Raw genomic sequence first — 27,700 nt, forward strand, 5'->3', positions numbered from 1 at the left:
AGGTAGACAATACCACCAGCCTTTCCCTCATCCACCACGAGTGGATCACCATGTCATAGAAGGAGATTGTGTTGGTCAAGCAGGACCTGCCTTTCCCAAATTCATGCTGGCTAGGTCTGATCACCTGGTTACCCTATACGTGACACATGACAGCACTCAAGATGATCTGTTTCATGACTCTCCCCAGCACTGAGGTCAGGCTGGCAGGTCTGAGCTCCCTGGATCCTCCTTACAACCTTCTTGCAGATGGGTGTCAGACTGGCTAAACTCCATGGAATGAAGGAGTTGATTTCCTGCTCACACAACACCTACACATACCCCAAGCTCTCCATTTGAGAACTGTTAATTTAATGGTTGTAGTTAGTTGGGTCAGACTCTACAAACCAATGAATAAACAGCTCATCTCCAAAGACAACAGTAATGGACCAAAATTTGGAGATACAGATCTTAATCTTTTACTGCTATAACCCTTCCCCCTGTTCCTACACCTCAGGAATGTCACAAGATCTTTCAATATCTTTAATAAAAGCCAACATCTCAGAAAAAATAACAAGTACCAGTAAGAATCTAAAATTACAGAACAGAAATTTAATAAAAAATTCTGATTCTATAATCCACTGTAAAAGTTAAAAATATTAACAAGTATAAACTTAATATCTTTTAAGATAACCATCATCACACACACAACTGAATGGCATAAACATGGTACAGAATCACAGGACGGGTCAGGTTGGAAAAGACCACAGTGGTTCATCTGGTCCAACCTCCCTACTTGAGCAGGATCATCCTAGAGCACATTGCACAGGACTGCATCCACACATTGCTTAGCCCAAGTCTGCTCTTTCCTGCAATTTTCTTACAGTCTGTATGAGGTTTTTCATTTGAGAATGCCATGCGTCAGTCAGATGCTTTCTTACCTTTTTTCCCATTAATTTCTGAAAATGTTCTATTATTGGACTATTCCTTCAGCTTGATTCAACAATCTCAGTTAATTGTTGGGTTACTCTAGCTGCAGTCAAGAGTCCTTAATCATGTATTTTATCTCACACTGTTTAACACTTAATAGACCTATTTGCTAGCAGACTAAAGTTTTTTTTTCCCTTTTGAACACTGGTCCTTCAGTGCTGTTTGATCCTGAAAAGTCATAAGATACTGTACCTTAGAGCATGAGTGTATTACAGTTAAAGGATCAGACCTGAAAAGTCTAGTATTGTCTGTACTTCATGTCCGTATCTCCAATCACTTCCTTTTTTACTCTGGAAACAGGAACTATTTAAAGTACTTAGAAGAGATTTTCACCAAAACTGTCATTCTTACAATTACTCATGTCACTGGACCCTGACTTTTCTGCAGAAAAGTCACATGGTACACCTAGTACACAAAATTTTAGGAGCACTGTACCTTAACAAATATCAAGTCTTAAATAACAATTTCATTCCAAGAAATAACTTGGAAAATATCATCTTCTTACTGAACAGACCTACTTTTGGAGAGTACTATGGCAAATGCTTCCTTGCATTACAGTTCAGGTTTTGCCACTCTTTACTGCTGTTAAGCCAGCAAAACTAACACAATTTTGCTCATTTGGAGGAGTCCCACCCCTGATTCTGCAGCAATAGTATTATTAACAAAGTTCTCTTTGCTCCACCAAAATTTTAATCTTCATTACATCTCTACAGTACCACTAAACATCATCATTGTTTACCAAAAAACCTAGGCTGTGCAAGCTAAAACAAGGGCAAAATAAATGTTACGATGAGCATCTGAAAGAAAAAAGGACTGCAAAGGGAAAAAAAAACCCCAACTGTGAAAGATTTAATGAGCTCAAGCTATTTAACTTATCAAAGAGAAGAAGTGAAGATCTGAAAGTACCTACCCAGGAAACAAAATTTCAATAATGTAAGCAGCTGATAAGCATGTAGTAAGCAAATATAGAAGTTTAAAAAAAAAAAGCACAGAAAGCAGAGACTGAGCAAACTTAGACTGATATGTGAAGAATCACAATTACTTTAAATCTGAGAAAAGTTTGATTAAGTTTCTGAAATATTTCATTAAGTAGAAATTACTATGCAACCTAAAGCAGAAATCTTAAAACTGTATTATAGAGACAAGCAATTTATTTACTCTCTCCAAATACTTATCTTCCTTCCGGCAATAAAGGTATAAGGTGCTTCAACCTGTCTTTCCTGACTGCTTGTTCATACACAAATGAGTCTCACTCCTTTTCATGAATGCAGAACATCCAGTACCCTATTTGTAATTTCTTCTTTAATTTCAGCGGTTTCTGAAGGAACTCCAAAGAAACATCTCTAGCTATAAAATTTCCTGAGCAAGAGACCTGAGCTAGCTTCAGAAAGTTAATGAAGGAGCCATGATATGTTGTTATCTATGATGAGATGGACACACTGAAACAAAATGACAAAAGTGAACTAATGGGTTTTGAAACACAGAGTCAGCTCATGGAATTATTTGGAAAGTGATAGATAATACAAAGGAGCACAAAACCATATGCACCTTTGTGCACCTCCAGCATTATACTAAGGTGACTTGCCTACACACCCTAAGAACTAGTCTAACTAAGCCAGCCTGGATAAAGAAAGAGTTACAGTGACTTTAGTCTGTTGCTGTATTGAGGAAAAAAAAGCATAAAGTAGAAGGAAGACATTTAAACTGAAAATTGTAGGAAAAAGTACATTAGATGCCTTAAAAATTACCAATTGAAAGTCTTTCATAGCTCATAAAGTTAGTAGTGAAGAAATATTTTTTAGCTTACAAAAATAATGATAATATTTTATTTTATATATGCAGTTATCTGACTTAAGATGCAGGAAAATATCTGGAGCTCCTTGTCAAATTTTTAAGGGGAATATTTTGATATGAATGATTAGGAGTATGCATAGGTAAATTCCCTTTTGAACTGCTTTCATACTTGAACTCAGGCATCTTTAAGAAGGGATGGAAGCAATTATTTCTGTTCTGATAATCTTGAGAAAAAATGGAAGTAGAAGGCAGAGTGAAGAGTATTTTAAGATTCACAGGAACACTCACTTATCCAAGGAAATTCATTGTAGCTGATCTAAACCGCATGCTCCATTTCAAATGGCATATAAGATATCAGAGAATGGCACTTGGTAAGACAAAAGCAGTTCAAAGTCTTAAAAAAAAAGCTAGCAGAGATACAACTGTAATAAAGCTCTTTGAAGCTAGTAAAAGCCTCAAATACAAGCTCATTTAGACATGAATCTATTCTTCTGGAAACCGATTTGCAAACATGAGACATTTCCAGAGCAGTAACTAAAATACAACATAATTATGTTCCAAATAAAAAGAAGCATTTGATTGTGAGTTATTTCATGAGCAGGTCTGTAGGCACAGATCTGCAGTGGCAAAAAAAAAAGATGTCTATTAAAACCAACTATCAAAATATTATCTAGCTTTTCTAAAAGCAATCATGAACCTGCAGAATTATTCACTAAAGAGTAGAGAAGGTTTAATATTTATCTTTTTACAAGACATATTTTCAACAATGGCTACAAGTACAGACAAAAACATTATTTAAATGGGAATATGAGATAACTACAGTTCTTACAGCTACAATACCTTAAAGAACTCATTCTTTCAAAACATGAACCATCATCTCAGAATAGTGATAGTAAAATAATAATCACAATAGTAACAGCAATGGTGAAAGATAGTAATAATTTTATTGACTTAAATCTCTCTCCCCCTCTACATCTACACACATAACAAATGTTTAAAGGGTTTCTTAGCAGTATAATTAAACAAACAAAAAAAACCCCAATCAACTAAATAACTTTTATAATTAAATATACATTTTGGATGCTCAACAACTGTGTTTTTATGTAGTTCAGTTTGGAGGTTAATGGCCAGATCTCCTTGTTTTCACCTGAAGTCCTGCTTGCAGTCACAGAAAATGCTAAATCAGTAAAGAAACTTAAGGCATTCAATGAGAAACACAACTTCAGAGAGAAAAGGGAGTCATGGCAGTAAAAAATATATACTGCTTCTACAAATATAAAATATGGCAACTATATATATTCACACTATTCAGTAAAATAATTCCCAATTTCAGTGACCAGTAATCCTGACAGGGGCCTTGTTCATTTTAAATACAGGGTGTATTGAAATTAACATAAATTCAGCTTGTCTTTGAAAGCTTCTGAGGAACAGTTGCTTGGGTAATATTCTAATATTGAGCTAATACTGAAAAAAAAAAGCTACAGAATGCAGACCTGAGCTGCTCAATCTCAGCCAGTCTATACACAGCAGCTAGAGAATTACACGCATGTTTATTTCAAAAATACTATCCCAAATCAGCCTTTGAACAACAGGTATTTGGTATACCTAAGTACGTAAACAAAATTAGGTAAGAAAAAGAAATATAAAATATTCTAAAATATGTCAGCTTTGTACTTGACTATTTTTCAAGTCCCTTACAAAATGGAAACAGTGGTTGAGCCATTTTTTTTCAGGTCTCTCTCCTCTCTACCTGAAAGAGTTACGAAAATGCAGATTCATTGAAAATGCAGGAAGGTGGGGATTCCACCTGTTAAATCTTTTACTCTTGAAATTCCAGATCACCATGTGTGGCAGATAATGCAAGTGCTTTAGTAAATTGATACTGGGATCTTCTAAGGAAATTACTTGTTTCAGGCTGAAAGGGTAGTACAGAATCTGTTAAGTCTGTGGGCATCTTGCTATTTCTTACACATTCACTGCACCATAAAGACCCAAGCAATCTATATTCTAGCTATCCCATGCAGCAGAATGTTTAAAGCATTATTAACATTGCAACAATAAATACGAACCACTGAAAGCTGCTGAATATTCAGTACTATGTGAAAAAGTGGCATTTGTTCCTGTTAAAAAATGGGCTGATGTTTTTAAAAGATAGAGCAACACTCAACACCTTTCATACTGGCATACCCAATTCTAGACTTCACAAAACAAAAGACTTATCACAAACATTCCCAAACCTCCTGACATCTTCAGAAATTCAGACAAAAGACATTCTTCTCAATTGTTCATCCTAGTAAATCTCAGACATTTTAGTGTAGACAAATGCCAAAGGGAAAAAAAATCAATCAAACAATTAAAACAACCTACTAAATTTCACTATATAACAAAGAAGGAACAGTGTGTGTTACATAATTTACAAAAACAGCACGACATTATCATAAATCCTGCCGACAAGGGAGGAGCTGTAGTTCTTTGGTACTGGGATCATTACACTAAACAGGCAGCAAAACAAATGGAAGAAATGCATTACTTTAAAATGCTCTAGTTTTTTCATCCAGAAGTTGTAAAGTTATTTCTATAGCATGAAAATCCATATAAGATGTATACAAGTTATAATGATACCGGAAAATGTCAGAATTCACAAGCCAAACAACGGGACACCCTACCATAATAAGGTATTCCAAACTTCCTGAAAAAGTAGCTGTCTTATGGTGACTTGGCATCAAGCCCATGTTGAAACCCTATGAATATAAATACTGCCTCCTTTGAATGCACAGCAGACCTTAATGAACATCACTTCCAACAACACAAAGTACCTTCACTCCACTGTGGACATTTGGTGGTATATAATATTACCATCTTGATACAGAAAGTTAAGCAGTTAAGCCCCTTACAGTTCAAAATACCCCATAAAGTCTACAAACCATTACTGACATCAAAAATGGACTAAAAGAATTAATATTTCAGAAATTCATTAAAAATTAAGAATACTCATTTTTACAAGTTCCTAAGTTTAGCAGAGTATGTTCTTCTGCCAAATTGTTTCACATTTAAGGAGAAGATTTTTATTCCCAGGAAAATATTCCAAGCTGTAGAACTGAACCACAATTTCTTGTCTTCTTAAAAAAAATGTATTGCATGTATCTTACAAATTCTTATAACAGGAACTAATTCTACCAGCAACAAGATATACTAGATATTCTATATACTAGTATTAAGAGTACTTCATCTAAAATATTTAATAGAAGAAACTTTTCATCATTTATTGAAATATTCTGCGGTAATGCCTGGAAAATGCTATTTAAACACCATGATACACCTTAATTCTGAAATTCATGAATTTCTGCCGTTTGACTGTGAAGGAACTGGAATGTTCTTAACCCAATTTCCAGCATCACAACTCTTAAATTCTTAACTCTGAGAAATCCAACTCTAGACCAAATGCTTCTGACAGAAGTTATTATTCACCATCCCAGTGAAGTGATAGTGAAAATGGAAACAACAGGATAGAAGCCAATCTTTCAACTCAACATTCTACATCTCTCCCTCCATGAAACCTTCTACTCACATCAATACAACTCCGAATCCTGCCTTCTTCTCTAAAAGCCTCTTTTGGTTATTGTGCCACTTCAGAAATAAGATTTGTCCATAAGGCAGCCCTCTCTCGCCCAATACTAGCTACTTCTATCCCCTATAACATCTGAAATCCTCCCCTAGATGTGAAAGCCCTCCCCGTAAATTCCACTCCCCATTCCGTTCACATTGCCTGTGGCTGCTGCAGGGTCTCCAGGGTGCACTGTTGGGAATCACAGCTCTGGCCTGTACCAGAAAACGCTTCACTGACGGTGCAGATTGCGGGAGCCAGCGCTTACAGAAGTAGCCAGTCATGACAGATTCTTAGGCATGGATACGAAAAACGGGAAGGGGGTGGGTCAAGGATACTAATCCCACTTTATCGAACACCACATGAAATCAGTGCTGTCTGTATTGTGGATAGAGCTAGTGGATGAACAAACAGTTGGTATGTCTGTTAAAGAAAAGGCATGTGGAAAGAGCACATGCACAAAAATAGTCTTCAGATAATTTCCAGCGCTCTGTCTGGAACACCAATAAAGCCATCAAGTATCTCTTTAGACTTTAAAGATACCAACTTCTACAGACTGTTGTCAAGTAAACTTTACAAAAGTTTCCAGATGATGAAAACACAGTGTAAGGATACAGAGAACTTTGGTTTTCCTATATAATTTTGTCCACCTACACAGCTTTCTGTTTTTGTTCTGAATGGCTCTTGTCATTGCCTCTTTCCACAAAAGAAGGGTACTTTGGGGGGCGGGGTGGGGGGAAGAAGCAGGGAGGAAACAAAGGTGGAAACAAATGCCTTTAGAATTCTTGAAGATCAGACTCAAAGTAACCAGCTGTAGCAAAACTCAGTTTGCTCTGCTTTAGCCAGACTGAAGGCAACCACAGAAAGAAAACAAGAGAGATTTCTTTTCTTCCCCTCTTCCCTCCCCTTTAGAAGCACTAACAACTTTTCTCTTCTAGCTTAGCCACTGTAGGAGGAAAGTGATAATCCCTTTGAAATTCAGCACTTAACACCTATACGGTAGGTGATAATTGCTGCATTCCAAGAGGATTAGCACAGTGGAACCTACTTTACAGTGAAGTCAGACCACTCTGAACAGAGTGAAGTTTTCCTAAAACCATGCCCACTCAGGGAAATCTTGAGTTTCCCGCTGTTTCTGGGTAGACAAGGATCCTATGGCTTCAGATGTATTTCCATCACATCTGCAAAAAGCCGCTCAAGAAACCAACTGGTGTTTAAAACAGCTAGACGAATAAAGTATTCCTAAAGAAGTGAAAATTACTATAATTTTATTGACATAGCTTTCGGAAAATGCTACACAGGCTAACTTTTCTTACAGACAGTAGAATATTTCCATCATCATTAACATTTGGCAGGAGTATTGTGAACCAGGTACTCACAGTAAAACAGCAGTCAGTAATTTAATACGGTATCAGAATCCAGGGGCCTTAGTTACACTGTCTGATCCTGCGTAGCTATAGGAGATGCATTCTATACTAATGCTGGGCCACTAACAGGGAAAAAAATAGTCCCCAAAAAAGCAAGAGGCATGACTGGTACAAGTCCACTCAAAAAAGAAAATAATTTAGGGTTTTCACTCCAGCAGCACAGACTTAGGCTCAGCTAACTTCCAGAGTTCTTCCACTGCGCAGCACCGCCCAGAGAGTAGAGGATGCTCTGTAACAAGCAGGCTTCTCTCCCTGAACAAGCCAAGACATGCAGGGCATGGAGGATCGTGCACGCCTGTCTCTCACCTTTCTCTGCCACCAAAACATGGCCAGAGGGAGCATCTAAAGGAGGAAATCGATGCTCTACCTCAGACACCCACCCCATTTGTTTTGCAATACACACCAGGACAGCTTGCCAAGTAAAGTAGATTTCCAGGAGAGAGAGGAAAGTGGCTTCCACTGCCTTCCTACATTTTTCTTTCAAAGACTTTACTACTCCCTTCATTACAGTTCACCCCATCTCCTGTGGCCTCCTTTTAAATGCAGCCTTTAAACTGCTGTGTAACCCACAGTTCATTTTCCAGACTAGGCTCAGGGCACTGCTGTTTGGATGCAGGAAAATCTCATGGCAGACAGGATGATGATACAAAAATCTGAAGATAGGTTTCCCCCACCTCCCCCACCCCCATCATTCATTTCTTTCCCCATAGCCCGCTCACTTGTAGCAATACAACTGCTGATGAAAGCACACTGTGATCTACTGTCACAAAACAGATGAGGATTAATAAAAATAATAATGAAGGGGAGAGAGGAAGTGGGGGGAGACAGCACTTTCAACCTAGACCTGATCCTGTGCCGAAAATGGTCACACACGGCTGTACAGGAGTGCAATCAGGGTGCCTGGAGGAAACAGAAGAAAAACAAAATTATCTAAACATGTCCTGCTATCAAAAAAGGCTGTAAATCACAGCCTTACCTCTACAGAAGGAATATAAACAACAGACTTTTTATCTGCTTAAGGAGCCATTTATCTGATTCTTTTACCTATCATATTTATGTGATACATTTATTAACACATCACCAACTAATACATGGATTTATTTTATACTTGCTTTTCATTAACTTTCAAGTTGCCGTTATTTCCTCTCTGTATGAATGCTCCAGATATTGATCTCTGCAAAAGAACAACTCCCTAGCCAAATGCCATTTATTTTAAAGGAGAAAAAATATCAGTAAAAGTTTGATATGTTAAACTTGCTTATGTATAAATCTGATTATTTTTAAACACTTATTAATTTTTCTAAATTTCTCTTGAATTTGTAAAGTATGCCTCAAGTTTCCTTGCTTCACTGCCACACATTTGTAACAAAGGGAGACTAGACTGAGAAAAGCTGCCAGCTGTAAATGTCAAGATTATTCCCACTTTATTACTGGTACTCTTTTCCACATAGCCCTCAGATCCTCTGATCATCATATATGGCAAGTGAGCACTTAGGAACAATGTCAAGGAAACTATTTCAACATCCAGACAACTTTTAAAACCAGACAACTCTTAAAGTGAAGATAACTCCCAACAGCCAAGTAGATTAAAAATGGTGACTGAAGACAGAATTTTCTCCTGGGCAAATTGCCAATTTTTTTTTAAAGGTAAACTCTAGCTTTTAATTATCATGAACATTCCTCCCTGTGAGCATTGCCACTGCCTGGATCATCTTAAAAAGGAATAAAAATGGCATCCCACAATTGTGCCGTGGAGCTTGGATTTCCAGCAAGCACAATAGAGAAATTGCAACCTGCTGCCTATAAGCAGAGCTGCAGAAGTTGACCTCTGGTATAACCAAAAGGAAAGAAATTTTTAAAGCAAACAGTGCCACAGTCAAGTGAATATAGAGTGAAATAGGGGCAAAGAAAGCACATTTAAGCCTGGTTATCATTTTTTCCTAATGGTAGTTTTTAGTAGTTCCTCATTCTTCTAAATTAAATTCTCTACTAAGAAAGCTAAATCAAGGATGATTAATATCTTCTGATTTAACTTCCCTTCCTCCCTCAGTTCAAAATGAAGTGAAAGTTATCCTCCGCCTGGCCTGTCATGGTGGGCAATGGTCCAAATCAAGAAAACTGGGTCAAGCATCTTTTAAAGCCAGTGTTATATGCTTTAGTTTGCATAGTTATCTTTTTGTTTCTAGTACAATACTGTTTCACACAAGATTTTGAATAATACCTTTTTCCTAAAAGTGGAAAATTAACACGATAAAAATGAAAACAATATATATCCACTTGTCTAAAGTAAAGTCCAAAAACATGATTATCTTCTTTTTTCCAATTTATATGTCTCCAGCAACATTTTATAATGATTAGAAGATACTCCAGGGCATATGTTGTGCTGGTGTACAGCGACTTCTCTGGTGGCTGGAATCATTCAGCCCGTGGACTCGTGAATCACCAAGCACCCACGGCTTAGCAAAGCCTGCTATGACACATGTCACGTCGCATCTCATCGCTTCAGTGCAGCGCTTGCGCTCCGCCCGGGTACCACCAGTGGCCACACACTTAACCACAGATGGGCCGAGCGCTGCCGACAGCACAGCCCCGAATTCACCCCTGCTCCCAGCCCCACCTGGCGAAAGCACAAGACATTTTTCTCTGGGTTAGGTTGTACCGGACTATTTGCAGGGGTGTCTGAATTCTGTTGCAGGGCGGCCGTGTGGATTTAGCAGTTCCCAGCAGTCTTTAGTAGGTGTTTAAAACCACCTCAAGTTAGCCGAGCAAGTCATCTGTGTGGGGAGAGTACCAAGGAGCTCCTACATCACACATTCCTGGGAGGTGCCTGCCCAATAGCAGTGGGTACAACCAGCGCTCTAATCACTGCTGAAATAATTGATAGCGCTGTCTATCCACACTATGACAGACAAAAGCTGAAATGTATTAAACATAGCAATCCATCATCCCGCAGATGGGTAGCAGGAGCCAACAGAGTTCAGAGGGAGCGACTCCTGCTGCTAACAATGGCTGAAGTACTGACAGTTCACTACTCCTTGCTCCTCACCAGGCTCTTCTCCCAGCTTCCCAAGAGCGATAAATGAACAAACAGCCCACTGAAGAAGAAGGATTTAAATGCTGTAGACTGCTGATAGCTATTATTCCAACTCAGAATGTCTACAAAAAAGCTTAATGATATATCAGTTCCCCTCTTAAAAAAAAAAAATTGATACATTAAGGAATTGTGAATTCAAATAAAATAAGAAACCCCCCAAAAAAACCCCACCAAACTTAAAATTGTTAGGTGTGTAAATCTCATCTGAATATATGAGAAGCTGACGAGCTAAATATCTAGCACTGGCAGCTGGCAGCTGGAGACAAGCTACAAACAACAGTGCTCCAAATTAAGAAGTAATTTATGTGGAATACATCATTATTTTAACATGAAGGATTCAAAGCTTTAAAAGAGGAACTGCTAGCAGACTTTTAAAGAAAAGTAAGTCCAGAGCAAAGTAAAACTATTTATGAAAGTTGATTTTTCTTTCCTGACTTATTTCTTGTAGGACACATGAGTCACACAATATAGCCAAAGGAAAAACTGCAACTGCTAACACCACATTAGTAAAGTATAAAAGGGAAAGACACTTTTCTTAGCATTTCAGCCTTGTCATTTCCAATTTTCTGCTCTTTGGACATGCTTGTATTCAAATTCTGGAACATCTATTCAGCATATCAATCCTAATTAGACAATCTGGGTCTGGAAAGGATGAGAGCTGGGTCATTTGCATAATTTAATCATAAATACTCAGTGATACATATTTCCAAATGCATTTGTACAATTATCTTTTCATCCTTGGGGCAATGGTATTAATATGATTAGGCAATATTTCTGGAAAAAACAGACAAGTATGCACTCTTTTTAACTGCAGCTTAGGGCGATATGAAAAATTAATTAATTTCTGAAGAAAATCAATTTCTGTACGTGACCACATTAGACATTGCTAAACCAAGACACAAAGTCCTTTCTCAATCAGAACATTTTATCATTCTTTTCCAAATTCTGATTGTTATATGAACATTTCAATAATAAAACTGTTAGATTATTCAAATTATCTTAATGCATAGGCATGGAAAAGTGACTATTTCTTCTTCATGTTACCCCGACAGACACGGTGTTTTAAAATATGTATTGTTTGACCAGTCAATAGGAAACCTTAGCATTTGGTCTGAACTCATCTTATGTGATCTTTTATTAATGCACATTATACCGATTGAATTCAAGGACAGCAGGAAATAATTCAGCTCTGAAAACCGCAGCTGAAAAAAAATAGAATGATGCTAACCAAAAGTATTTTAAAATTAATATAAGGTTTCTTCCTTGTTTGTTTTGCTACAGAGAATTAGATAACGTGTTTCTTCAACAGAAGCATACACATTACAAAAATGTTGTGACATATGTGGGATACAGCCAAGCACCCAGGTGGCTAATCTCATTTTTAGAAGAAAGATACTGCTTTGTATGTTAATTGGTGCAAAAAAAAAAATACATTTATGTTTTTATATGTACCATCTTTATTTCTTCTCAATCAACAGAAAAAGTAGAAATTACTGCATGCAAATGTTCAATATTCATTTAATTTGCATGAAGGTGCTTGAACAATTTTTTTATTCTAACAAGCTCATTTTTCATGCGTTTTGTCTTTCATCCTAATCTAGCATCTGTCATTCCTTTTTGAAGTTATTATCGGCCCAATTCCCTCTTGGACATGGTTGCTGGGTGACCGGTATCTTAGCACCCACTTTGACAGGAACAGATGTGAATCTGATCAAGAGATTTCCCATGAGTACCTGAAATCACAAACAACTTTCGGGAAAAACAAACAGCCTTGCTGTCACCGTCCCTCTCTAGCCCTCCTTCCCATCCCTTCCCCCATACCCTCCAAAAAAGAGTAGGAGAAAGTTGATGCAGAGTTAACCAGCATCATTAAAACGCATTATTATCTGGCAGGTGAGCTCCCCGAACACCCCTCTAGCTGCTTCTGCCTTCAAACGCCAACTCTCAGCTTTAAGTTTTAATAACCCCCCTTTGAATACTTGCAAAGACGACTGTTCGTTTCTAAGGTCACCATCTTCTAAACATTCTCACGTTGAACCTGTTTTCGTCACTTGAATGCTCTCATTTAAATCAATGGGATTACTCGTGTAAGCAAATTTCACATGCACACAAGCACCCACCGGTTGTCTTATAACACCTAACTCACATTTTGATTACAAATAATGTTCTTTGATCGCTCCCACACTTGGTTGCCGCTGTCTGTGAAACTCCAGCTTATGAAAACTCTGCTAGCTATGCTGAGTACCAATACTGATAATATTTAAAGACCTGCATAATTTTATTACTTTAAATTATCCAGCTGAGATGCTATAGGCAACAGGATTCCTTACACAAACCAAAGCTTCCTGCTTGCAGGATTAAGACTTCTATGCACAACCCAATTTCATAGTGATTATATTCACTGCTGCACATGGGATATGGAAAAATGGGAAGAAACAGGAATTACAGCTGAATACTTCTGAAATAAGCTTGGAACCATACAAAGCATAGGTAAGAATTTTCAGATTAAGTGTATTACTAAAAACCACAATTTTTTCATTCCCATTAAACATCTTTGCCATAAGAATCTCGCCCAACATCAAAATCTACGGTCAAGCTTATTTCTTCTTGCTTGCCTTCCCAGGCACTACTCTAAACATAGCCCTACTTAACGAAGAGAAAGGACACAGTTGTGATCCAAAGACTGAAAATTTGATCATACATATGTAAACTTGTAAGGCCGCATGTGACAGCAACACCGGATAAATTTGCTTTAACATGCTGTCAACCAGCCTTTCACTTCTGCCTCTTCACGATGCTACTCTCCAGCATGTTCCCAGCCCCGTAGCCTCAGGGCTCTTGTCCCTACTGCTACTGCTAGGGTTAGCAACTGCTCCCACTAAGCATCTTCTGTATCTGAAGTTTTCACAGTGCCACATAAAATACAGCTTTCATGAAGAACTGTAAATTCTCATCTTCTTTTTTTTTCCAAATCCAGACAGGTGTGTGAGGGAAAGAAAGTAACCAGAAGAGGAAAGAGAAAGGAAGAGTTTGAATTTTCAAAGATCTGAATTTGTTTCTTCATTCTGAGTTGTTGCTCTATGATCAAAAAGATAACAAAGAGATTTTTTTTCTCTCTTGTTTAGATACAAAGAGAATTTAAGACAAACATTTCAATCACAGTGAAGAATTTATTGCCACCTATAGGTGATCTTAAATTTAATTTAATTTCCCTTATTTACTACCAAAATAAGAAAGCAGACAAAACATTTTATTGATAGGTCAAAAGCCTTAGACTAGTCTGAGCTAAACTTACTCTGGATACAGTAAAATTCAAAGAAATCTTCTACCCAACTTAAGAACAGAACTACAAAGGAAAAGCCAAGCAAATAAGAAAACCGTTTAAGCCCCTAATCGTAACTGGACCTCCCTACCTTCCTTTAAAAGTCATGTGGGAACAAAACCGTTTGCTGTGCCTCAGAAAAAAATATCCCCCACTCTACCCACTTAGGATATCAGCACCACATAGCAGTCAAACCTGTTGATGGGACACAATGTACACATTTATAATAAATACATAATGGTGAATAGAAAACGCCATTTAGAAGACCTGCCTTTCACTTTGCCAGTCAAAACAAAAGCAAGCCTTTGGTAATGTCCTTACCATGATACCTCATGAAACAGTTTGATTATCCAGACTGGCAAAGTCATGAATGGCTCAACACAAACTGCACAGAAAAATTCTGGTATGAAAAACAAACAACCAGAGTAAAATAGCATCTTCTTACTTGTCTTGGTATCCATTATCCCTTATATCCATTTCTCACCTACAAATCCCTTTTGCCCAAGTCAAAAAAAAGGGACTACAAACTCAGAACTAGCTCCCTCTGCCACATCCACACTGACACACAGGGATCATCAGCAGAGCTGTTCAGTGGATCTGGAGTGTTAAGATGGCATTAACAACAAAAGCATCTAGACTAGACTAGTAGTATCCAAATATGTCTCTCATTCTCTAGAAACAGGTGGACTTACGCGGCACTCAATGCCAATTTCAGCACTGAAAATATATTTCAAGGATTGGAAAGACTGACTGAGAATAAGAAAATAAGGTGAAAGCAAAGCCTGGAAGGTTTGCAGAGCCTCTGTGGGATAGTAATTGCCGAGGCAAACTTAAGCTGAACAGAACACTCACTTAGTTTGTTAAATAAATCAAAATGCAAGCTAATTCTAATTTTAATGTAACCCTCTAAGTGTTTGAACTAAGGAACCCTTCCATGTCCTTAGGGCCCACTATTTCAACTTAGCCAGCATAGTCCAACCTGGCAATACACCAGCAGGAACACTTGGACAGCACAAATACCACACCACCTCACCAGAAAGAGGTAAGCACTCACCCTGAGGTATTTAGGCTTGTAGCTCAAACCAAAGTACTGACGGAGGAATGCCATGGGAGCACCTACTCGTTACTTTAATTGATTTCCAAGATGAGGCAAGATGAACCATGATTTCTCAAATTCCAAATTTTTAGTCCAGCTAAGGGAAGGAGAAAGGAAGAATGGAGTCTTGGGAGTCTTCTTGTGAACTGTCTCATTGAGTAACTCCTTTTAAACCTTGAGCCACAGTGTCCCACGTTCCAGGTGAGTAGAAGAGGATCTGCAGAGTTGCTCTCTTCTCTATAGACCATACAACATGTACTGACAACAGTCACTGCCTCCTCTATTTCACACGCAAGAAAACAAATCCTAAGTTACTAAACCAAGAGGAGAGTTCATGGCTTGAGGATTTAGTCCATACCAAACAAATTCTGTAATTTAAATTTTTTGCAGCTTAATTATATTGAGAAACCATTAGACATTTTAAAGAATTAGAATACTGAACCGTTAAATATTAGGCAATTGACACATACTTAATGCACAGAAAGTTTCTAAAAATGTCCTCAGAAAAAATGAGAAGAAAAACAGGTGTAGGAGAAAATTCAAATGTGACCCGTAAGGCCCCAGAATTTAGAAATGAATTGGGATCAGTTCATTCTTTTCCCATGGGGTAACTTGTATAAATGTAATTCTATGGTTTCATAAAACCAGGTCAAGTTTCTGTCCCCTGAGGTCCTTTGGCAATTTGAAGCATGGCAGCACTTTTTCCTGGCTACAAGTTCAAATCTGCATGCGTTCTGGATTTCTGAAAGGAAGTGATTAGCCAAGCTGAAAAGATAGACCCATCCTGTTCACAGCACACCTTCCCCACAGAAAACTACCTACAGGGGTGAAACACAATTTCACAGAACAGTATTTAGAACTAGTTGGCTCTGCATTTTTCACCTCTAAAAAAAATTCCTTTTCTCTCATCAGCTGGCACACCAAAGAGCAGACAAACTCAACAACGCCACATAACAATGCCAACAGTTTTAATTAAGGACATTAGGACATTATTCTTTCCTTAAATGCCAAAAAACTTCTACTCATGTAGTCATACTTCAGAATATTTCTGAACACATGCACTTCATGACATTTTATTACTTCTCATGATATCACTGTATTGTCATAATTTAAGTATTAAGACATGTAAAATACAACCCAATGAAACAAAGTCACAGAAGGGATCACCAGAAAAGATGAAACCTCTGCTTGGCAGACTTACATTTGCACAGGCTTAGCAGCAGAGGGCTAAAGGCAGTGGAGGCTCCGCTCCTTCAGGAACAACCTGAAATTACTCTGTTTAACACATCCCATTTACTGCGTCCTAGAGTCTGACTTTTATTGCAATGAGGCCAGAATGATAATGGGTTGAGTCTGACCACTGAGCAACAAATCCCTCTGAGTGGGATCTCTTGTCTTCTGGATCAACTAAATAGATTCAAAGAGCAGAGGAAGGATAACAAAGAAATTCAGGTTGTTTGAGCAAACTTCTTGGTGTATAAATCCGACATTACGAACTATGGCAGTGGGCTGCTTCTTCCCAAGGTAAAATCCACCTTTTCCGCCACCCTATTGAGGTGGTGCCAGAGAAATTCTGAACAACAAAATCTGTTGGAAGTTTATTAATTCTTAGCAATGTCCCACCTGTTGTACCTTGAGGTGGCCTCAAGCCAACCCAACAGCTGTGGCTATCCCCAAACATGTTGACTAAAAACCTCACTGATGCCCTCCCCGGGAAATGCTATGGCTCCTTTCTTACAGGATTTGCATGCACGCTCCTGAAACAGGTATAACCTGGTAAATTAGTATTTCTAATACATTTGTCTCATAGCTTCTTAAAACTGTATTTTATACACAGCTATATGTTAAAGTGTAAATTACTGTAGCAGGAGCATCTTTTTCTACTACTGTCATTTTTAATATCATATTTCAGCAGCGAATTCATTTCAACGGGAACCAATAGAACCACAAACCATCTATAATGCCCACTAAGGTAAGACAAAATATTTTATTATCATTTAATGTTTATTTTTTGACCTAGCCAGTTAAAAGCTCTGAGTATCAGCTTAAAAAAATATATAAAGAAACAAAACAAAAACCAAGAAATCCTGCTTTGTATCAGACCAACAGGCAACGTAACTTGCACCAGAATCGTGAAATTAGGCTTTACTGGTGGATATAGACACCGAGAAATAACAAATTCCTACATGTCACCTATGTTGTAGGAACTGTTCTAACAAGTTAAGAGAGAAACATATTTAAGAAAAAAGAAGAAAAAAAAAAAAAAAAGAGAACATATATGACTTTTCACTTGTATAAGTCCTTAGTCTATATTTAATACCACCTAAGGTATTTTCTTTCCCCCATGCAGTAAATTACTGTTAAGGAAACAGAAAATAGTTGAAAAATGGTTTCACTTCCTTCCCACCAAACTAAAACGTGAAAAGCGACAACCATGGCACATATCTTGGGAGCATGTATTCTCTTCAAAAAGGGACAGGCTGCATCTGTACTACACAAAAAGGAATACAAAAAAATCCCAGTAGAGGGTATGAAGCCACAGGTTATACCAAATTCCAATACTCATTCTTGCAAAGATGTTGCCTTGATTTTCTAAACTTAATTCATACAAAAGAATGCCCACAAAAAAACCTAAAATTGCATTAAATGCATGATGCATTAAAAAATCCATCATGAATCTATTTTATTCAACAAGTATTAATTTACAGGACACTAAATCTCAAGCATTTTTTCAATGCTTTCAAACTGTCCCTACAAATGCAAGAAAGTATACAGCAATCCAGCTTCCTATTTAAGATGTCAACTGATTCTTTTATAGCACTTACAAATATATTTTGCATATATTTTGTATATTAAAAGATACATTCTAGGCTATTGAAAGCAATAGGACTATCTGCATTCTTAAAGTTGCACATATGGTTTAAAACCAGAGCACCGTTACTTTCATGTAAATAACTAAGTCCTACAGGTGACCTTGTCCAACAAAGAAAGGTTTTTACAGCAGGCCAAGAGACTGGAAACAAATTATATGCTTCATAAAGACAGATAACATTGTCATCCATTAAAACATGATATAAAACCAATTAAAGTATTAAGTTTATATTTTTACCACATTTGGAAAAGAATAATTCAATAATAATAGCTTTAGTAATGGGGTTAAGGAATGCTCAAACTATCAATAAGCCCTGACTAGATTTATCACAAAACTATACAAACTGTGCAGTACTGTAACACATTGTTTGTACTTCTTTTAAAAATACAGTAACTAATACCAGAAAGCAATTTTTTTGTTGTCCCATATATTAAAAAAAAAATCATTAGTAAGTATGAGAACAACATGAAATCAAAGTTACAAAAGATGTTATTAAACAGTAATAAAATATATAATCTGTTTTCTTTATATTTTAATTTATATAACTGCTTTCTTTTTGGTTCCTTACAAACATTTAATATAAAATGAAACAGGAAAGCATTTCCCAGATGTAAATCTCAAAACCAGTTTCTATTGTACAACAATTTGTAAATACAAGCATATAATGTGAGACATGTCCCAAATAACAACCTCTGCTCCAGATGTGAAATACCTATTACCTGTTCTCAGTACAGCATCATTAACAAGTGCTCTAACATGAACATTCAGAGTTATGAACTTCAACCACATCGTAACATTACAAGTATATTTCAGCTGTCAAATATGCTAAAGCATGTGCAGCAGTCCCACGTACTCCCATTTTTCCCCTTCTCCCCATCCAACTCCAGGATGTAACTCTTGTTATTTTGTCAGTCAGGTAATCTGTATGCACACCTACTGTGCTCTCTCATTCAGTCATACAATCTAAGGAACAAAATGAATGTAAAAAAATATGTCTTAACAGCTAAGGTGCACTTTTTCAGTATATTTAGTATCACATAAAATCATAACGTGAATAAGAAAACTAGTCTGAAAGCTTTGCTTGTTTTGGATCAAAAGGAATTTAGGCATAATTTAGCCATTTGGCCAATTCACAGATTAATTCTATAAATTATAAGGATGAATAAAATTTTGTTACCAAAACATCTGCTTATTTTAATGGGAAAAAAAAATCCAGTTGGTGTGGCAAGGTGCACCGGCAAATTTTAATTGCACCTGCTCAATTGGCTAACACCAGCCTTCAATGGCCATAAAATCCCACTGTTTGATATATTAGGTAACAAAAAATATATTTCTTTTTCATACTAAAATAGCTTTCTTCTTCATGATGAAGATGCGAAATACATGGGATGCAAAGAAAATATCTAAAATAAATTAGTTTTGGAGTGAACAGGGTACCTTTAAACAAAATAATGAACAGAAAGTTACGTTAAGTGTTACCCACACAAGTATTCTCACGAGTGCACTGTAAAAACTTTGGAATATTTTATTGTACCAAAAGCATAATTTCATGAACACTAACCAAAAAAAGCTTATATTATTTCAGAAAGTTTCTGCCTCTAAGTAATAAAATGTTTTGATACACATGATTTAGATCTTTGCATTCAGTTCTGCAAATTGTATTGTGTATATTTATCCACCTGCCATAGCAGGATGTTCACCCTAAAAGCAATTATCACAAAACATTGTTAAAGCCAGGTGAACTAAAATCCATTTTCTGATCCATTTCCTCGGTTGCAACTCAAGCAAGCAGCCTCACGAGTTTTGGTGGACATATCCTGAACTACTGCTCAGAGTCTGCTTGGTCCAATATCCCATCTCTAAAAGAGACCTACAGAAATTCACGGAGGAGGAAGCAAGTTTTCAGTATTTTCAGAGTTATTCTTCTCCAGTGTAGTTTCCCAGCTAATCACTATGAGCAATTTAGAGTGCAAAATTCCAAACTGGGACATAACTGGATGCTCAAAATAACTGATTCTTCCTCTCATGAAGTTGAGTGACACTATTTTTCTACTTAATGCTATGGAAAATATACTATTACCCTTTTTCCTTTTCTTCCATAAAAAAAAAAAAAAAGAAAAAGTTTAAAACAGTTCACAGTTATTAACAGTAAATGCTAAAATTCCATATTTTGTAGATTATACTTGAATATTCTTCAATGCCTGTGAAATGAAACATCAGCACTTGTTAGGAGATGCCCCCGGCTGAGCACAGTATCAGATAAATAAGTAGAACATAGTGGGTTAAGGATAAAATTATTCCTCAAAGCAAACTGGATTTTATCATTTCAAGTCACAGACGTATCTTGATTCTAAATATAAAGATTCTTGGTTTATGTTTCAGGATTTTTGAAAATAATTTAAATGATAATGGGAAAAGAAAAATTCTTCCTTAATTCACACTGGAGAAATTATCTATATATGAATTAACTCTCTGGATCATAATAGCTTTTTGCAGACGACTCTTTAGCTGCATCGTTTAAATACATATTTAGGCAACTTAAAATTTACTGTCAATTCCTATTATGTCAGTCCACATTATGGCGCTGTTACAGCATGCACATTTAAAGATTATTGAAAAAATTGCTGTTCATGTGCAGTATATAATTTGCAAAAGGTTAATCACTATTTTAAAACAATGAATGGAATTAACTCGTAATGCAAAGCAGATGCCTCAAATGTTATTTTTAAAACAAAACATATTTAACTTATAAAAGAACAAACAGGATCGAAATCCAGTCCTGTTGCTTAAAACCAGACAGGCATCATGGTTGTTTTGGACCCTTCTTTCACTGGCTCATACAGTTTAGATAAAACTCCATAGTTTGTGAATACTCTCTGCTATCCTGCAGCCATTAATGAATTTTTACAGCTAAACTTGTAAAGCTCCTCCATGACTAGAAAACACTGGCAATGCTGAAAGCGATTTACTTGTACTAGACCAGCAGGGATGGCAGTAACAATTTAATACATCAATTAGGTAGTTCAAAAGGAAAATGTTAAAATTCAATCCAGTATATGAAAATTCTCTGCTTCGTACGCAATTCACTTTAGATGACCAGTCACAGAGATGGGCAAAAACAGCCATCTGGAGTGATCTAGGAACAGAGGAAAACAGAAGAAATACTGAATGGCAGTCAAACAAGATTAGCATTTCCAACAAATATTCGGAACCCACTCTGGATTACAGAATACCAAGTAGGACAAGTTGTAAATAAGGGTGCTTTGAGTGCATTTTGCTTTCCGGTGCTGACAGAGAAGAACAGCAGCCCCCAGCGCAGCCCCCAGGGACACACTGTGGGGCACTTGCTGCATGTGCCCGGGGCTCAGCAACCCCAGGCAGGGCCTGTGGCTCTAGAAAGAGTGTAGAAGCCTGAGACTGAACCAAACATTTGAACAGAGGTGGCAGTGATCTGATATGGAAATAATAGAACTATTCATATGCCTTTTCTTGTCAGTAAAGTTGATACAAACCTGACAATACAACAGTGCTTTTTTTACATAAACTACATCTGCCAAGAAAAGATTTCTTGATTAAAAAAAAAAATACACAAAACTTCACCAATATTCATAGCTATAAGATAAAGGAAGAGTTAATCAAATTGAATTCTTGAGGAAGATCATGTGAAGCAATCAGGGAAAAAGATGTCCCCCTGCCCATCACTAGCAGGCCCTCACCTCCCTGCACGGGAACAGCGTCGGCAGCACTTCCCGACAGGCAGCCAGCCCTCACAGCGCAGTGCTCCCTTCCAAAGTATCACATACCCTGCTACTGCCAGCCACTAAGTATCAGATTAAAGGGATAAATAGTTCTGGTCTGCTGCAGTAAGTAGGGTCCAAGGAGCTCAGCTTTTAAAGTACAATATTTACCATTAAATACATGATGTAAGATAGATATTAAAGTATTGTTATTATGAGCAACCGGAGTCTTTCATTTTGTTTAAGTCTAAGGAAACCACTTCCAAATCTTTTACTCCTTCTTTATAGTTACGACAATTTATCTTCTGGCCTTCCAGAAGTCATCTTTGCTTGTAAAGCCTTCCACATTTCTGCTGATTATATTTTAATAATCTGTGGCAAGAAGGAAGGTCATCAATATAAACCACAGGTACTATATATTTGACATTTCTTCCAGCTGCACTTGCTGACCTGTTCATTTAAAGTATCTATGATCTGTACTAACCTATCTGGGTGAGATACTCCTTTAATTATTACAAACAGGAAAAAAACAAAAAGCTATGCAAGCGTGCAGTATTCAGTAAACAAGGACATGCTAGGTCCACATAATTTGAGAGAAGCAGAAGCTAGAAAAGAGGGACTGAATAACTGCCATGTATGATAGGCTTTGAAGAGAATTGTTTCATGTTCAGCATCTTTCCCCTTTATACTCAAAAATCAATTAGGTTGTTTTCCAAAAATTGTAAATAGCTTCCAAAGGCTGCAAATAAGTCCCTGCTTTAAGTATGAATGTCAATGAACTCACTCAAAATCATGTTCAAATGTCAGAAAAGATTAACACATCCTGGTCACAGAAGGGAGGTCAGAAGAAAGCGCACGCTTTTAGCTTTACTCGGGTGGGCATGATCCAAAGCCAGCCTAAGTCTATGGGAAAACTCCAGAAAGGGACCCAGCATGGCAAAATTCCACAACAAGTGCTCAAAACACAAGAGAACAGAAACAATCCGGGATCAATAGCTTCCAGGTCATTAATCCTAGGCAGGTGACATCCAGTGCACAGTTCGCTACTCTCTTTCACCCACACATTCAAGAAACCTGACTCGATTGGCATCTAGTAGCTCTAAATATTTTCCATGTTTTGCCTTTATCCTTCCCCTACTTGTTTGGCATATGGCTTTCTAGCATCCCATTAATGTCAAACCGTTTAATCGGAATGTAAGCTAAATGCACAGTTTGCTATTTCCTGGATTTCTGTTTGGCAGCCAATGCTTTTTATGAGGAAAATAAAAGCAAAGGTCAGTATGACCAGAAAAGAAAAGTCATCTTCCACAACGGAAGCTTATTTTTCCAGTGAACTGATACACAAGCCTAATTTAGAAAAAGGTCCTTTAGTATCATGTTATTATTAGTAGTATCACAAATAAACACAGAAACCAATTCACTTTACAGACCTCGACATCAAGCATTCAATAGAAAATCCCTTGGTGTTTTATTGATTTTTGTTTTATTGATTTTTTTAAATAGCAATATCACAGTTAAAATGTATCATTTTGGTGAAAAACATCTAAAACTTTCCCATCTTAAAGTAAGTTATTACAAATTATTTCCACAGCAACTGGCAACTAACGATTCAATCCATTTAAAGAACAACAAAGTAATGGCTTTATTTGGAAGCCTTTTTGATTAAATAACATATTAACCTTGATGAAGCTTTCCAAAAAGGGATTAGCGTACTCGAGTGCATCAGCTGATTATGAGACAAATATAACAGTGATAAGATGCTGGTTCAAAATTTTTGAATCTGATGAGTATAACAATTTAGCCGCTAGGATGGAGTTGGCACTTCCAGTTTCCATCTCAACAGTAAAGTGTCCACTCGGGATACAAAAAGACATCACCCAGCAAAAGTATGCAGTAACTGGGAGTCAGGAAAGGTCTCCTAAATCACTAAACTGAGCAGACCAAAATACCCTGCATAATTACTGCAATGTCAGAAATAATTAAAAATTATTTGCTAAGAAAGAAAAAATAAATGTATTAAAGGAGAAATCCAGAAAGCAAATACAGATTTATACTCCCATTATGTCATCCATTTTGACCAAAACTCACTGACCCACCTCGCTTTATTCGTCTATACTGTAATAATACATTTTGCATACCTGTTGTATATCCTTTCCATTAATTTATTTGCTTAATGGATGTATAAGTAAGTCTACTACAATTACGCTTTTTAAGGGTCAAATCCTACTCACTTCTGAACCCAGTACTGTAATTTCTACTACACTGGATGATAACACAGCAGACCTCAGGAACAGCTGAAACACAGCCGATTCTGTGCTGTTGACATAATCAAGCCATGTTACAACCAGGCTGCCAAACCCTTTTATAACCCTGCCAAGTCCATGAATTGGTGTCTCCATATGCCCCCAGCCGCCCCCCCTTCCCAAAAAAAAAAAAAAAAGTTTCTGTATTTCTTAATTCTACACGTTCAAATTAAAATTCACACGGTTATGACTGTGGCAAAGAAAAACCTCCTTGAGTTTATTTTAAGGACCAAATCTTGGAACTCTTGCAGAGTTGTTACAAGTTACACACCACACAGACACACACACGGACACACACACAAAAACCCCAACCCAACAATTGTCTAAGCGCAGCTATTAATATTCATGTTGATTCCACATGAAACAACAGCAGAGTTACCCGAGCAGCTACAGTTATGTCAGCGCTTGGAAGTTATTCCAGGCTGTTTTGTCCTGCTGCCCTGAATATTCAGGAACTTCAACAATCCATCCAGCAACTGCTACCGCAGAGTAAGTGCTCTGCTTCGCCTGGCTCTATGCTAATGACTGCCAGGCACCCTCTGCTGAATCGGGGGGGATGAAGGGAAGGAGGAGGGGATGTCACACCCCCCGCCAGTGGGGACGGGACTGGCAGAAGCACGGCATCGCGTGGGGTTAATTCCCCACGTGTTGGTTGTTGCTGCACCTTGAAATCTGACAATGGGAAAGTGAAACGAGCCCGGTCTGTTTGTTTGGATATATTGAAAGTAGCATCGGGACTTTGTCCACGACCTCCTCCGTGGGAAGTTCCCGCCGCCCCTCCAGCGCGGCAGAGCCCGAACCCCCCGCCCCCGCCCGAGGCAGGGGGAGAGCCCCCGGGAACTGGAGGCGCTTCCGACCGCTCTGATCTCGGGGTCACGGCAGTTATGCGATCCCTTCTCCTTACCGAGCAGATTCAGCCCTGTAACCTACAGATTGAGAGATAACAGTCTCATGCTTTTGCCCTCCGTTGCAAAGGCGGCTGTTATTGCATCAGGAATTTCCTCTTTTGCCAGCTCCTTCTATCCCCCCGACACTCCTCCCCGGCTGGGGCAACTTTGGGGCTCACCTCCCCCCCGCGGTCTCCCCAGCCCGCGGGGTGCGGGGATGCCCCCGCACCGTCCGCATGCGCAGCGCTGCGCCCGCTCTCGGCTCCGTCCCTGCCACCGCGCCCGCGTTGCTCTGCGCGGTAGCAGGATCCAGCCTTGCTAAATCCCTGCCGCGCTCCCGCTGCCCCCCGTCTCCTCCTCCTTGGCTGGCGGGGGCCTGGAGCTGCTCGCACCTGCTCCTCGGGGACCGACACCCCCACCCCCCTCACCGAGGATGCAGCCCAGCCCGGCCGCCTGGCACCTCTCCCCACTACCCCAAAGCAAAGCTGCCGCCACCTCCTCCTCCTCCTCGCCGTCTTCCCGCCCTCCCTCCACCTCCCCCGTTCACCATGTGGCAACTGCCTCAGAGCCCTACACAAAAAGTGCACGTGTCCCCTCGGATGTGTGACAGCAGCTGATGGCCAAGCGGCCTCCATCGCCCCGGAACGGGCCCGACGCCCGGGCAGCTCCGCGCCCCATCCCGGTTAACGCGACACCCCAGTGTCTATGTCGCCGTCCCCCCATCAGGACCGCTCCCCGCCCACTCCCGTGCACCCTTCGGGCGGCTTTTTCCCAGGGTTGCCCGCTTTAAAGATACATCCAAGGATAAACTTCAGCTGCGGGTTCGGTCAGAAAGCAAGCACTTTCCGGCCCCTTCCCACCCCCGCCGGCCCTCCGCTCCCGCGCTGCGCTGTCCGCGGCCACCCCTAGCCCCGGCACGCCTCGGTCCGGGGGGCAGGGAAGGGGACAATGACAGGGCGACACTTGCAGGGCGCAGCGGGAGGGGGGCACAAACTCCCCTCTCGCCCTCTGTCTCTCCGTCCCACCAAGAAGCAGCGCCGCCGGCTGCGGAGAAGGCCGGCTGGGTGCCGGGGCAGCGCGGGAGGGGCAGCGGGAAGCGGCGCAGCGCTCGCCCGGACCGCACCGCGCGGGGGTGGGACGGGGGCGGCGGCGGCAGCGGGGGGGCGGCGGGGCGCGCGTGTGCCTTGCGGCGCTTACCTGGCGTTGGTGCAGTCGTTGTAGAGGGTCTCGAAATCCTTCCTGGAGATGAGTTTGCAGCGGTTGACCCCGGGCTGGATGGCCCCCAGCCCCCTCAGGATGCGGACCTGCTCCACGTTGCAGACCACGGGCGTGATCTCGAGCCGCTTCAGCTTGGTGTAGACCGTGTGCAAGCCCCCCACCAAGTGCTTCAGGAAGAGGTCGAAAGCCTGGGGCAGGCAGATGAGCTCGCAGCCCTCCACGGTGAAGGAGGCCACTTTGGCCCCCCTCAGGTCCACCATCTTGCACTCGTTATTCTGGGGGGTGTTCTCCACCGGGGACGGGGTCGAGTACACGGGCTTGCCGGGCAGGCTGCCGGCCGCGCTGGCCGTGCTGGCATTGGGAGTGGAGGTGCCGCCGCTGCCGCCGCCGCTGCTGCCGCCGCCGCCGCCGGTGCCCAGGCTGGGGCTGCCGCCGCCGCTGCCGCCGCCGCTGCCGTTACCGCCGCCGCCGCTGGTGGTGGAGGTGACTGTGGCCGCCGCTGCCGCCGCCGCCGCTGCGATGGGCTCCGGCCGGAATAGGTTTGTCCCCGAAGCGGCCGGCGGGGGAGCGATGGACGGAGACGGAGAGGAGGTGGCCGACGACGAGGTGGCCGACGACGAGGTGGCCGACGACGAGGTGGTGGTGGTGGTGGTGCAGGCGGCAGAAGTTGAGACCGGAGGCTGAGGGGGGACCAGCTGGGTCGGAGGGATCAAAGCAGCCGGTACGGCCATGGTCACATATACGGCGGAGGGGGCAGGGGGAGGGGGGAAAGTTCCCACACACACACGCAGGGGAAAGGGGAAAAATTAAAAAAATATTTTTAAAAAAAATGAGGAAAGAAAAGAAGGGAGGAGGGGGGGAGAAGAAGGGGGGGATAACCCCAGATCAGGTGCTGCGGCGAGCGAGAGAGCAGGGGGCAGAGTGAGAGAGAGAACGCACAAAGTGTCCCGCAAGTGGGGACGGAGGAGGAGGAGGAGGAGGAGAAGTCCGCTCCGGGCGGCGGGGCTGGGGCCGAGGGGAGGGGGAGGGCAGTTTCTTTTTGTGGTCCTTGCTCTAGCACCACGTTAAAGACGAAGGTGAAAAGGAGGAGGTTTGAAGGACTTCGGTTCTCTCTGGCAAGTACATTGATCAAAGATTGAGAGGGGAATGACAGAGAGAAAATGAGCGGGGAAGTGCTGGCTGCTGCCGCCGCCGCCGCTCGCTCGCTGGACGAGTTGTTGTTGTCACACGGTGCGGAGGGGAGGAGCTCCGGCAACTTGAAATACCCTTTGAAGCAGCAAAAGGCTCACTCACTAGTATTAACCCAAATTATCCAACCAGGAACCCGGAGCAGGAAAACAGCGAGAGAGGGAGAGAAGTCCCTCTCCCCCCTCCTTCAGG

General features: G+C 40.2%; 1 protein-coding gene across 6 annotated transcripts in view; it reads right to left on the minus strand.

The window, feature by feature from the left end:
• DACH1 (dachshund family transcription factor 1) overlaps positions 1–27,108 on the minus strand; it is a 353,355-nt gene extending 326,247 nt beyond the window's left edge. For 2 of the 6 annotated variants that reach the window (XM_063392205.1, XM_063392207.1), the window contains exon 1: positions 26,300–27,108. In XM_063392205.1, the coding sequence (XP_063248275.1) occupies positions 26,300–27,051 (752 nt within the window). In that variant the 5' untranslated portion in view covers positions 27,052–27,108. The remainder of the gene's footprint in view (positions 1–26,299) is intronic. The other 4 variants (XM_063392209.1, XM_063392210.1, XM_063392206.1 and 1 more) reach the window with 3 other exon arrangements.
• Between the last annotated feature and the right edge of the window lie 592 nt (positions 27,109–27,700).

This window comes from Prinia subflava, chromosome 3 (assembly GCF_021018805.1).
Source record: "Prinia subflava isolate CZ2003 ecotype Zambia chromosome 3, Cam_Psub_1.2, whole genome shotgun sequence".
In the NCBI taxonomy this organism is placed as follows: domain Eukaryota; kingdom Metazoa; phylum Chordata; class Aves; order Passeriformes; family Cisticolidae; genus Prinia; species Prinia subflava.